General features: G+C 60.9%; 1 protein-coding gene across 1 annotated transcript; it reads right to left on the reverse strand.

Annotated features, from left to right (window-relative positions):
* Window positions 1-4638: 4638 nt before the first annotated feature.
* Window positions 4639-11887, reverse strand: ARRDC2 (arrestin domain containing 2). The gene is given in 10 exon segments (XM_079770169.1): window positions 4639-5782; window positions 6021-6175; window positions 6428-6590; window positions 6755-7011; window positions 7100-7202; window positions 7701-7848; window positions 8059-8125; window positions 8216-8498; window positions 8501-8508; window positions 11389-11887. Coding segments are annotated over 10 exon segments (1491 nt in total). The 5' UTR covers window positions 11642-11887; the 3' UTR covers window positions 4639-5728.
* Between the last annotated feature and the right edge of the window lie 382 nt (window positions 11888-12269).

Here is a 12269-nt window from a genome sequence, read left to right on the forward strand (position 1 = left end):
GGAGGTATCTGTGGACTCCACCACAACGTCCTTGGGATTCTGTTCCGCTACCCTTGCCATGGTGGCAAGATGGCCCATCGTCACCTCCAGGGAGCCCCCATACTCCCAGGATGATTGGCTCAGCCAGAGAGTCACGTGCCCATCCCCGAACCAATTCCTGCGTCTGTGGTGACAAAAGGCTCTGATTGGCCAGATGTGATCACATGTCCACTTCTGGACTTGGCTCCTTTTGCTCACTGAAGGCAGGCAGCGGGAGTAGATGCCCTCAAGACTCCGAGGTTCCTGCCTGCCCCATCCTGGCTGGTGGGCCTTGGGCAAGTCTCCTGTTCTCTGTGCCTCGGTTTCCCCACCTGTGAATCAAGCTCATCAGGGCTGAGGTGTTGGAGCACAGAGGAGTCCTCCCCTCCCCCACCTGCTGTTGGGGGCAGGGCCCTGTTTACCCTGTAGCCCCCATTCTTCATTGTTCTTCTCTGTGAGCCTCCCAGACAGCTGCCCAGTGTGGCAGGCACCAATGGCCACCTGCTGAGTCACCCATTCTCCGGGCCCCTTGCCCAGCCTGAGGCTTTCCGGGGACTTTCCTGGCCTTCCGTGAACATCAAAAATAAAGTGAAGACTCCAGGGCAGGGGAAGCGAGGGCAGAGACCGCGTGGACAAGTCTGCGCGCACCCTGGCCTAGATTCAATCCCACGTCCTGTGCCCACCCGTGACAGGGAGGCCACGGCCACTTCCACTGGAATGGGGACTCTGCATGTGGACACCCCTCAAGCCCTCAACCGGGGCTGTGGGTGCCCAGCGCTGGGGTGAGCAGGGTCATTACTGTTGTGCCTGTTTGGACAGATGTCAGCATTCTTGGTGCCTGTTCACTGGCCCGTTTCCAAGTGTCTACGTGTGTACGTGCATGTGTGTGTTTCTGCACGTGTGTGTGCATGAGGGCTGTCCTGTGTGCAGAGCCCTGGGGCCTAAGCGACAGAGACCCAGCCCCTTGCTGGGAAAGGTGCATCTCGTGGAGGATTCCCTGGGCAAAGGCTGGGGGGCATGGAGACTGTTGGGTGCAGGGAAGAGTACAGGGGTACAGGGAGCAGCAGGGGGCTGCAGGGAGCCGCAGGGGTGCACGGTCAGGCAGGCTGAGGGGGGTGGGGAGCTGAGTGAGTGAGCCTGGGCAGCTTCAGCAGAGCGGAGCTTTGGGAGGAAGTGACATCAATTCTGAACTATTCACTGAACACCTACTCTGTGTGCCTGGAGCTAGGACACAGCAGGACTCCGGGGCAACAGAAACCACAACAAACAAGCAGATAGAGAACTCTGGGGAAGGGGAAAGATCAGGAAGCAAAATGCACCAGGCCAGGGTAGGGGACCCCGGGGCGCCCTGGCCTAGAGACCGGAAGAGTGTCCTGAGGAGGCGGTGTGTGACCTGAGGCCTGCAGGCGAGAAGGTCCTGGGCTGATCTTGGGAGAGGAGGCTCCAGGTAAAAGGCACAACAGGTGCAAAGGCCCTGAGGTGGGGATGCGCCGCAGAGGGGCCCGATCCAGGAAGATCTAAGCCCACCGCAGGGAGGGGAGGCATCAGGGCGCATCCCTGGTGGGGAGCAGGGCCACCAGGACAGGCTGTCCTGTAACTGGAGCCCAGCAGGAAATTGTCCCCCCTCCCGTCTACCCTCAGCACAGCCGCTCGGGACAGAATGTGCCGGGAGGAGCGGCCAGTGTGGCTGCGTCCGTGGCTGGAGCAGGGTGGCGGGGAGGATTCCTGAACAGCAGCCCTGCTGGGCCCCCTGCCAGCAAGGGTGGAAAACAAGCAGGGGAAGCTCTGCCTGCCTGTCGCCCTAGGCCCCGGGCCTTGCCCAGCCACAGCGGGGGACAGAGATGGCGAAAGGGTCAGAGACCAACAGAGACAGAGAGATGGTGACCGAGACAGAGACAGAGATAGTGAGAGAGACTGAGACAGGAGTGAGAGCCAAAGACAGACTCTGAATGGGTGCCAGGTCTGATTTGGGGGTCCTGGGAACCAGTGCAAGGCAGTGACACCCCCACCTCCACCGGAAACTTTGTTTACCCCAGAGCAGGGAAGGAGTCCCCTCCAGTCAGTCAGTCAGCAATGCCTGCCGTGTCCTGGAGCCAGGGACACCGATCTAACCCAGCCCTGCGCTCCAAGGTTCAGACAAATAAGTGAATATCTAAATAGGAATTTCAGAGCGTGATGAGGGCTATGAAGACAACAGGGAGAGGGAACGAGGGGCGGGGGGGGGGCAGGGGGGCTGTGCGGCGACATCAGCCAGGAGGTCTGCATGTCCCCGGAAAGGTGAGGCTGGGAATAAAGAGGAGCCGGCCGCAGGGAAGCGTCTGCAGCAGAAGGCACCTGTGCAAAGGCCCTGGGGCGGGAACCAGCTTCGGGTGTTGGAGTAACAGCCAGGGATGGACAAGGAGCTGGGAGGAGAGATAGTGGGAGGTCTGAGACGTCTGGGGAGAGGTGGGGTTTTATTTTAGGAGAAGATTTGGTCACTCTCCTCCGTGCCCTAAGGGCCGCTCCCTGTGTTCAGGGAGCTCCCTGGATTCTGGACTGCCCGAGCCAGCTGCATCCTGGTTATCAGTGATCTGAAACAGAAAATCCATCTCCTCTAAGGATCAGGTTCCCCATCGCTGCAGATGCAGGACTCCTGGGGACACGGGGTGGCTCGTCCTCCCGAGCCTGCCGGGAGAACCTTTTTTAGAACTGCACCCACATCCGCTGTTGCAATAAACACCTGGGACTCGTCTCAGTTTGGGAACTGGGATCTGCGTCATGCACTCCCTGGGCCACAGGGAACTCATCCTAGAGGCGGCACTTTGGGGTCTGGGTGCCTGTGCTGTGGAAAGATCTCCCCTGGTCCCAGTCTCAGGGACACTCAGGTCTGGCACACGCCGAGCTGGGCGCCAGGTCAGCTGCCCAGAGCAGATGCTGCAGGACAGGGGGCGCTGGGTGGACCCCAGGATCAGGAGCAGCTGGAAATCAGGGCCCCAACGCAGATCGAGGGAGGAGATGATGGAGGCTGTGGAGGGGAGGTGTCCCAGAGTCTCAGATGGAGAAACTGAGGCTCCGAAGCAAGTGCCCTGACCATGGTCACACAGCAAAGGTTCAACCCACATCTCCCACTGTTGTCCCTAGGTTCTCAGTCCCACCCCCCAAGAACCCATCCCTGCCCCTCAGCCCCATCCATGACCATCCTGAGTGGCCAGGTAATTCTCACGGCCTTGGGCCCTTAGGCTGGCTGGCGGACAGTCTAGGATCAGACCAGGGCTTTCATTGGGCCTTGGCCCAAGGGGCAGGACTTCAGAATCCGAGGCAGAGCCTGAGCTGCTGGCTCTGCGGGAGCCGCAAGTGGGGTGTGGCCTCCTGAGTTCCAGGGGCTGTTTTGAGGGGCGGTTCCATCAGTCCCCACTGTGGGACCCTGGGCAAGCCACCTCCCTCCCTTGGACTCACTTTCCCACCTGCAACCCCAGGAGAAGGACACCTCCCACCACTCGGGCTGCCTGTTAATCCTGTGAGTGTTCAGACAAAGCCTGTGCACATTGGTCCACAGAAGCCCTAGTCCAGTGGTCGGCAAACCGCGGCTCGTGAGCCGCGGTTTGCCGCTTTGTTGACTAATGAGTTTGCCGACCACTGCCCTAGTCACAAGCGCCAAAACGTGGAAACAACTCAAATGTCCATCAACTGGTGAAGGGACGGACAAAATGCAGTCCGTGCACAGTGGAGTATTGGTCAGCCATAAGAAGGGGTGAAGCCATGACACGCTACAATGTGGGTGAAGCTCAAACACATGCTGAGTGAGAGAGGCCAGACGCAGAGGCCACAGAGCGCGTGACCCCATTGATATAAAACGTCCAGGACAGGCAAACCTAGAGACAGAAAGCAGGTTAGTGGCTGCCAGGGGGTAGGAGAGGGGATGGGGAGTGACGGCTAAGGGGGACGGGGTCTCAACTTGGGGTGATGAAATGTTCTGGAACTAGATAGAGGTGATGGCTGCACAATATTGTGAATGTGCTAAACACTACAGAATTGTTTACTTTAAAATGGTTCATTTTATGTCCCCGTTGGTTTGGCTCAGTGGCGTGAAGGGTCCCGCATTCGATTCCGGTCAAGGGCACATGCCCGGGTTGTGGGCTTGATCCCCAGTTGGGGGCGTGCAGGAGGCAGCCGATCCATGATTCTCTCTCATCATTGATGTTTTTATCTTCTCTCTCCTCCTCCCTTCCTCTCTGAAATCAATAAAAAATATATTTAAAATGGTTCATTTTATGATATGAGAATTGTATCTCAAAAAAAAAAAAGAAAGAAAGAAAAAAGCCCAGACTGAGATAGTCAGGACCTCCTGCAACCCGGAACCCTATCCAGCCCAGCCTCTTCCTCTCCATTTGCGGAGAACAGAAGCTTCCTGTCCTTCACCGTTCACGTGACTAGCACCTGTGACTGCACCAGGGGAGAGGTGAGGGCTGTGGGGGTCTGGCTCCAACCCGAGCCCAGCCTCCCTGTGTGTCCCTGGGACTCAGTTTCCCCTTCTGGACAATGGGCCACTCAACCCTCTTTGGCCTGGAATTCGATCAGGATGGTAGTCAAGGCTACCCCAGCTTCCTCAGCAGCTGGGGGAAGAGAAACCAACAAGTCTAGTCTCTTCCTCCACACTTTTATTTAAAAAAAAAAATAATCGTACAAAAGAGAACAATTTAAGGCTTAGGAATGCTGAGACCCAGGCCGGGACTCTGCCCCAGCCAGGGCCAGGCCTCTGCAGCCGGGGGCCTATCCAGCCACTCCCTCCTGCTTTGTCCCTCTGGACACAGGGGTCTCCAGAAGCACACTGGCCCTGCTGTGTCCCCCCAGGCCGACCTCTGTCCCAGGGCCTGGTTGAATGCTCTGCTGTCATTATCTTGAAATTCTTAATACTCCCTGAACAAGGCCCCCCACATTTTCACGTGCAAGTTATGTAGCAGGTCTTGTCTGTCCCGCTCTGAATCTGGGTCTCGCGGCCACACAGCTCCGTGTCTGAGTGCCTGGAGAAGCCCTCAGGCGGTCTCAGCCTGGGGTAGAATCTCCAGCTTTCAGAGGCTTCAAAGGCTGGAGCCGCTGCCCCTGCCGCCCACAGGTCCCATGTAGCTCCCAGGACCTGCTTCCCTGAGTGACTCATTCCTGGGCCCTCGCGCCCGCTGGACCTTCCAGTGTGACCTCAACGGAAGCACTTGCCCTCTGAGCCCCGGTGCTAAGATGAAGGGGGCAGTCTCCAAGCTTTCCTGAGCTTTGACCTTGTCTGACTTCTCCTTTCTCTTGCTTGCCTGTCTCCTGAGCTTATTCATAATGCCAAAGCTTCGGCTAAAATGCCCTTTCCTCCAGGAAGCCTTCCCTGATTTCTCCCTGGACTCTCCCTGGTCCCACTAGACTGGAAGTATCTGTGCCCGGCTGTGTCTCTCCCAGACTGGAGGCTCCTGGGGAGCCCAGCCCGGTCCACAGGCCAGCACAGACAGCTTGAACAGTCACTCGGATCCTGCAACAGCCATTTGATGCCTGACAAGGACCAGCTCAGTCAGATGCCAGACTGGCTCTTCCTTTGTCCTGTGTGAACAGCCCTGCCTCGGTCCAAGACTTGATTTCCCCAACTTCAACCGCAGACAGGCGTGTCTCTCCTGGCCCAGCCGCTCCCCACGTCCACGGAGGCTGGAAGCACATGTGCAACCTCATCCCTGGAGGTATCCACTTCCGCTCCCACTCAGCAGGTCATGCTGCGTGGCCTCATGGCTTCAGAGGGCGGGTTTGGGTCCTCCTGAGGAAAACAAACCCATCAAGCCTCAGGGGGGGGGGGCACCAGAGGCGCAGAAACACCCCTCCCTGCCCTGATCGTCTCCAACCCTTAGAGCAGACTGGGCTCAAGGCTGGTTCAGGCCCTGAATGTATATATATACAGGAGTTTCATCAACACTTAAAACTCCTGTGTCTCCCACCTCCCTCTCGGCTCCCAGGGCCCAGAAAGGCATGGGGGCTTCTTGGATCCCCAAGCTCACCTCGGAGTACAGGGGTGGCGGGCGGAGGCGGAACTCCTGGATGTAGGCGAAGAAGGGGCCTTCGAGGCTCACGTCGGAGTCCTGAGGTAGAGGAAGGGGGCTCTGCCCGCCGGCTGCCACGTCACCTGCCACCACCTCTGAATAGTCTGGAGGGGCTGGAAATAGAGCCGCGGGGGTGAGGGTGGTGGTGGGCGGGGGAGCCTGGAATTGGGGACAGCGGCCAGGAGCCTCCTTGTGCCAGTTCTGGGCAGCTGGGCTGTGTGTCCTCAGCCTCAGATTCTTGGGGGACCCGTGGTGGTCAGTGTGACCATCACTGGGTGCTACTACAGATGGGGCATTAACGTTGGGGAGGGCGTGGTGGCCTGGCCCTCGACCCCGCCCCTGGGGACACCAGGATGGGCACTCACCCTCCGGCTGCTCTGGCATGGTCCCCAGCCCCCAGTCTAGCAGGAAGCTGGCATGACTGCCCACGCTGGACGAGCGGCTGCCGAAAGGGTGCCGGGGGACAGTGCCGATGACCAGCGGCAGCTCGAGGAGCAGCTTGGATGTGCCCGGAATGTCCACGCAGACCTGGAGGAAGGAGCACAATGGAGGGTGCCCGGGCAGCCTCACCACCCCTGCCTTCTACAGGAGGCCCTGCCTGTCCTGAGGCCCCAGCACCAGCCGTGGTGGACCCTACCTGGGGACAGAGCAGATGCACCCCCCCCACCCCCCCGCCTCCTACGATACTCCACCTTGAGGGCGTAGTCCACGTGCAGCACGCGGCAGTGCAGGATGGAGGGGCCCACCGGGGGGATGCGGAGCGCCCGGCCCTGCCACAGCGCCCGCCGCCCCGGGCCCACAGGCTCGCCCGAGAGACTGGCCACCACGGCGTGCTTCTGCTTGCGGGCGCCTCGCGCCATGAAGGTCTGCGTCTGGACCACGACCGCCCGTGGCAGCACCGGGCGCGTGGAGCTGTTGTCGATCTCAGCGAACACAGGGATCACCTCCCCTGTAACGGGACGGGGCGGGGCCTCAGTCTCCCCACCCGCAGCCCTGACGCCGGCCCTCCTCCCGATCGGGCTGCTCCCGCCTGCTACCTGGCGTGTAGCCCTTGCGGTCGATCTTGGCTGAGAGGGAGACGAGGCCACGGTTACTGTACCAGGATCGGGCGACCTTCTCCCGGGCTCCTGCTTGAGGGGCCTTACCGGGTGGAGGAAAAAGGCATCAATGGGTCACTGTGTGGGGCTTCCAGACCATCCCCAGCTGAGGGAAGACCTGAGCTCGGGCCCAGTGTCCCGGTCTCTTTTTCACAATCTAGGAAATATCTGTACAATGGATCTAGGAATATGACCCATCTCATTAAGCTAAAATTGAAATGAGCAAGCGAGTATGTAATTAGTGCTCAGCAAGCCGTTATTATTTTGTGCCCGGCTGTGCCCTATTTAACAGACCAGGCATCTGAGGCTCAGAGAGGGTGAGACAATCGCTCCGAGCCACAAAGCAAATTGGTGCAGCTGGGATTTGCTTGTGCAATCCCAGACATTCCCCTGCCTGCCTCCCGCCCAGCCGGGACCCAACTGTGACCCGCACTTTGTGACAATTTGTGAAGGGGGTGAGGAGCCAGTTGGAGTCCCCCGGCAGCCAGGCCCCTGGGCTACATCCCCGCCCCCCCCCACCAAGGGGCAGCCAGCCACACACCAGCAGGGTAGGGGTGTTGATGTCCACAGGTTCGATAACAGTAAACACCTTCCTGGCCCGGCGGGCAGGAACCCAGGGCCGGTGCAGGGTGGCCTTGATGCAGTAACGGACACTGCCGTGTTTGCCCTCGAATGACGTCACCAGCGTCCTGGGGTGGAAGGAAGGGGCTTCAGGGGGATGCCATACAGAGACTAGCAGGTTGGGGGTTCCCAAGGACTGAGGCTTGAGAGACACAGAGACACTCCTGAGGGCCTCCCAGTGGAGACAGTCTTGGGGCTCATAGGTCCCCAGATACGAAGCAGTGGAGCCCCAAACCTGGGGGTTACTCCCCCACAATCCAGCACCCCAGATGACTTACGGAGGCAGCTGGAAGCTGAATGGGAACTCGTGGCGCCCAGCAGGCAGCGTGGTGGTCTCTCCAGTATCTGCAGGTAGGAGCAAGAGGGGGTGGCTCTGTGGCTGAGGGGTTCGCAGGGCGCGCAGCACTTGCGCCACGCAGGGGTCCCTAATTGTACCTGGCCCGAGGAGCGTGGCACGGTGGCTCAGGACCTCCACGCGCTCGCTGTAACTCTGCGTGTACGCGGTGCTAGAGCCGGAGCTGCGTGACTCGCTCCAGTGCACGTGGGCGCGGCCCCGCGCGCGCAGCCTCAGGGCGCCCACGCGCGCCGGGCCCGCCAGCTCCAGCAGCACCCGGCCGGCTACGGCCTGGCCGCCGCTGAACACGGGATCGGCGCCCGCGCTCGCGTCGTCCAGCAGCACCACGAATGCCTTCACCTTGTCGAACAGCATCGCGCCGGGGATGCAAGCCCTAGACACGTGGACCCTGGCCTCGAACCCCTGACACGGCGGAGCGAGGTGCAGAGGCCACAGCTTCAGGACGCGAACCCACCCGGCTCGCGCGGGAGCGTTTACAGAGCCAGCCAGAGGTTCTTCAAGCCGCCGCTGGCGCCGCTCTTATAAGGCGGGGCGGGGCGGGGGCGAGACACATGCCCCGCCCCGGAATGGAATACGCCAATGGCGCGGCGAGGGGCGTGGCTCCGCCCAGGCGTGGAGCAAAATAACAAACTCCCAGACTCCCAGTGGGCTAGCCCTCCACCCTCGTGGACCCTGGGGTGAAACTGAAGCCCTGGAGACCAGATTCGGTCTCTCGCGGATCCAGGGGGTCAAAAGGGGAAACTGAGGCCAGGAAGCGGGGCCTGGGCCTGAGGTCACTCAGAAAGACCATTCGGTCCTTTGGCTTAATCATCAACCCGCCACTGTTTGTAGATATGACCGGGACATGTCCAGCCAGAGCTGGAGGGGTGTGGAATGGCCTGGCCCCGATCGGGGCGCTGAGAACCTAGGTCACCAGGGCCTCAGTTTCCTCCTCTGTGCAACGGGGAGGGATGAGGAAGTCGGTGGGGCCTCCCTTTCCCCCGGGTACCTGCTGCCCCCTCCTCTGATTCAAACCCCGCTCAGCTGGGTGACCCCGGACTGGTGACAACCTCTAGGAGCCTGCGTTCCCACGTGCGCAGCGCCGGGAGGAAATAAGCCCCATCTCAGAGGGTTGTGCATGAACCACTGTGTTGACCCTACAGAACCCTTCCCAGAGCCTTGTTCCCGGGTCACCAACGCGCCGCCACTCGATTGCGCCAAAGCACTTAAGCACCAGCCGACATTTCTTTTCCAAATTCCAGCCCCGGGCAAATGCCTTCTAGACTTTTAGGCCTAGCCCTTGTGCCAGCTTTGGGCACCTCCAGCCCTGGTCCCCTCACAGACAGAGTCGAGTGCAGGGGAAGTTCCAGGCACCCCCGGGTCCAGGGCTGCGCTGTTACCTCGGGGCGGGGATGATCCTTCTCTGGGCCTCAGTTTCGCGAGAGAAGAATCATACGTAGGAGTTTTTAAGCCGCAAATTGCCTCCTCGCGATCTACGGGGGACCTGCGCCCTCTCCTGGCAGCGAGATGCACTGCCGCTCGAAGCCGTGCCGACCTCGGCCGGCCATCCCTTTGAGTCTGGCTCAGGCCACGCAGGGACGCGGCGCCCCCCCCCCGCCCCGCCCCCAAGGCCTCCGCACCCCCAGTGGGAGACGGCCGTAACCAGACGGGGTCAGCCCGCGATAGTGGTCAGAGCAGGCCCAAAGGGTGGGGCAGAAGCTGTCCCCTCAGTGACCAGTCTGGGGTCTGCGTAAAGGAGGAGGCTCTGGGGCTGAAACAAGGGGTTGGAACCTTCTGTCACCGCCCAGTGGAGCCCAGAGAGGACAGGAGGCCACAGCCAGGAAGAGGTGGAGGGTGAGGTGACTCTGGCAGGACAGGAAGGCTCATGGTGAGCAAGCACTTCCCTCAGTCCCTTTTATAGATGGGACATTCACCCACCGCCGCCGAGACGGGCAGGGTCAGACAGCAGGTGAGAAAGCTTCACCTCTCCAGTGTCGAAGAAGCCACCGGTGAGTGGGACCAGGGGCACTGCAGGGTGAGAGCAGCCCCAATTTTGCTTGAGCTGCAGGAGAAAGGAAGTTCCTCTGGGGCCCCTTCCTGCCACACCCCATGCCAATAGCCTGGGTTTCCACAGCTGGTCAGGCCCGGGTCCCCCAAACCTGGGGCTGTTGGACCAGGCCGCAAAGCCAGGTCTGAGCTGCCTCCTGCCGCGCATATTTTACAGGTGGGCATAAGGGAGGGGATGGAAGGGTCACCCCAAGAGGCCAGGCCCTCCAAAGCCCTTTCTGTGGCCCCTGTTCTGCTCCTGACCGGCCATTTGGCCTGAGAGTGGGGAACTGAGACTTGCCAGGGTAAGACTCCCCGCCTAATCTGACCTCACCCCAAGTCTCCTTCCCCTCACCTGCAAAGGCCACCAGAACGTCAATCCAGGGAAGAACTCGCCCCAGCGAACACTGTGGGCCAAACGGCGGAGGGCGCACTGGCTGAGCGACACAGTGGCCTTTGCTGGGAATCAGGGATCCCAGGCTTGGGGCTAACTGGGATCCTGGGGTCCAGAGAGAAGGATCTCCTTGCCCCACCCAGGTATTCCCCCAGACCAGTGGTCGGCAAACCGCGGCTCACGAGCCACATGCGGCTCTTTGGCCCCTTGAGTGTGGCTCTTCCACAAAATACCACGGCCTGGGCGAGTCTATTTTGAAGAAGTGGCGTTTGAAGAAGTTTAAGTTTTAAACATTCGGCTCTCAAAAGAAATTTCAATCGTTGTACTGTTGATATTTGTCTCTGTTGACTAATGAGTTTGCCGACCACTGCCCCAGACAGAAGGTCCCCACCACACACCGCACAGCCTCTAAATCGAGGGAGTTGCCCTCGCCATTTTGGTTCAGTGGATAGAGCGTTGGCCTGCGGACTGAAAGGTCCCGGGTTCAATTCCGGCCAAGGGCACATGCCTGGGTTGTGGGCTCGATCCCCAGTGGGGGGCGTGCAGGAGGCAGCCCATCAATGATTCTCTCCCATCATTGAGGTTTCTATCTCTCTCTCCTTCTTCCTTCCTCTCTGAAATCAATAAAGAAATGTATTTTTAAAATAAATAAATAAATCGAGGGCATCTGTGCCCTGGAAGGTGGGTGCCCAGACACTGGGGAGGGGGAACAGGACCCAGCAAAAACGGTTTTGGAGGGGGTCGGTGGGTGAATGTCCCAGTGGGAGAGTTGAGACACTGGGGAGCGGGTGCTGAGGGGATCCTGGCTATGGAGTGGGAGGGTGAGCGGCTCACCTCGGAGCAGCAGCTGCCGCCGCCGCAGATATGTCTCGACGGCCGTGAAGTCGCTGGAAACCGCGTTGATGCCCACGCTTCGGCCCTGGAGCCAGTGCGTTGTCGCCCCGCCGCGAGCGGCCACCTCGAGCGCTCGCACCCGCAGCGGCGCCGCCGCCTCCAGCAGCACCCGGCCACACAGCAGCTCCCCGCCGCGGTAAGCGCCGCCCCGCTCCAGCTCCAGCGCGAAGCTGCGGACGCCCCCGGGGCGCATGGCGCGGGCCTGGGCGCACAGCAGCGACAGCGCACCTGGCGAGGGGCACGGCCGGGGCGCGCGGCCACCAGGCGCACCGCGGGTCTTCCGGGTCTCAGGGCTGGTCCTTGCCGCCCGGGGCGCCCGCGCGCTTTCTCCCGCCTCTGCAAACTTGTGCAGACGCCCTGGGCCCCGGGCTGACTTCCTGGTTCTCCCCGCCCGCCCCGTGACGCACCCGGGCCCGCTGGGGACGTGCTGCCCGTGTGCCCGCGTTGTTGACTTTGCCACCCCTCGGTGTGGGGCGGGCCCTGTTTTTGTAGGGTCGGCGCTGATGAGTCAGAGGCGGGCGGGGCGGGGGCGGATGTGTGGAGGCAGCCCCGAGCTGTGCCCTGTGGTCTCTCGCTCCCCCACCTGGCACCTTTGGCCCTGGGTGCTGCCCCAGCCCCTGTCACCTCCTCCCGCCCCTGTCACCTACTGGTTGTGCCCCAAACACACCAAGCTCAGGTCTTGCCTCCTGGCCTTTGCACTGGCTGTGCTGTTGCTAGGAACGCCCTCTCCCAGGTCCACCTCCAGGCCCCTAGGCATGCTGTGACCTTGTTTACTTCTTTATGGCTCTGAGCTTGTGACTGCCATGTGTTCACTGTTGCTC

The sequence above is a fragment of the Cnephaeus nilssonii genome (assembly GCF_951640355.1).
Source record: "Cnephaeus nilssonii genome assembly, chromosome: 5".
Lineage (NCBI taxonomy): Eukaryota > Metazoa > Chordata > Mammalia > Chiroptera > Vespertilionidae > Cnephaeus > Cnephaeus nilssonii.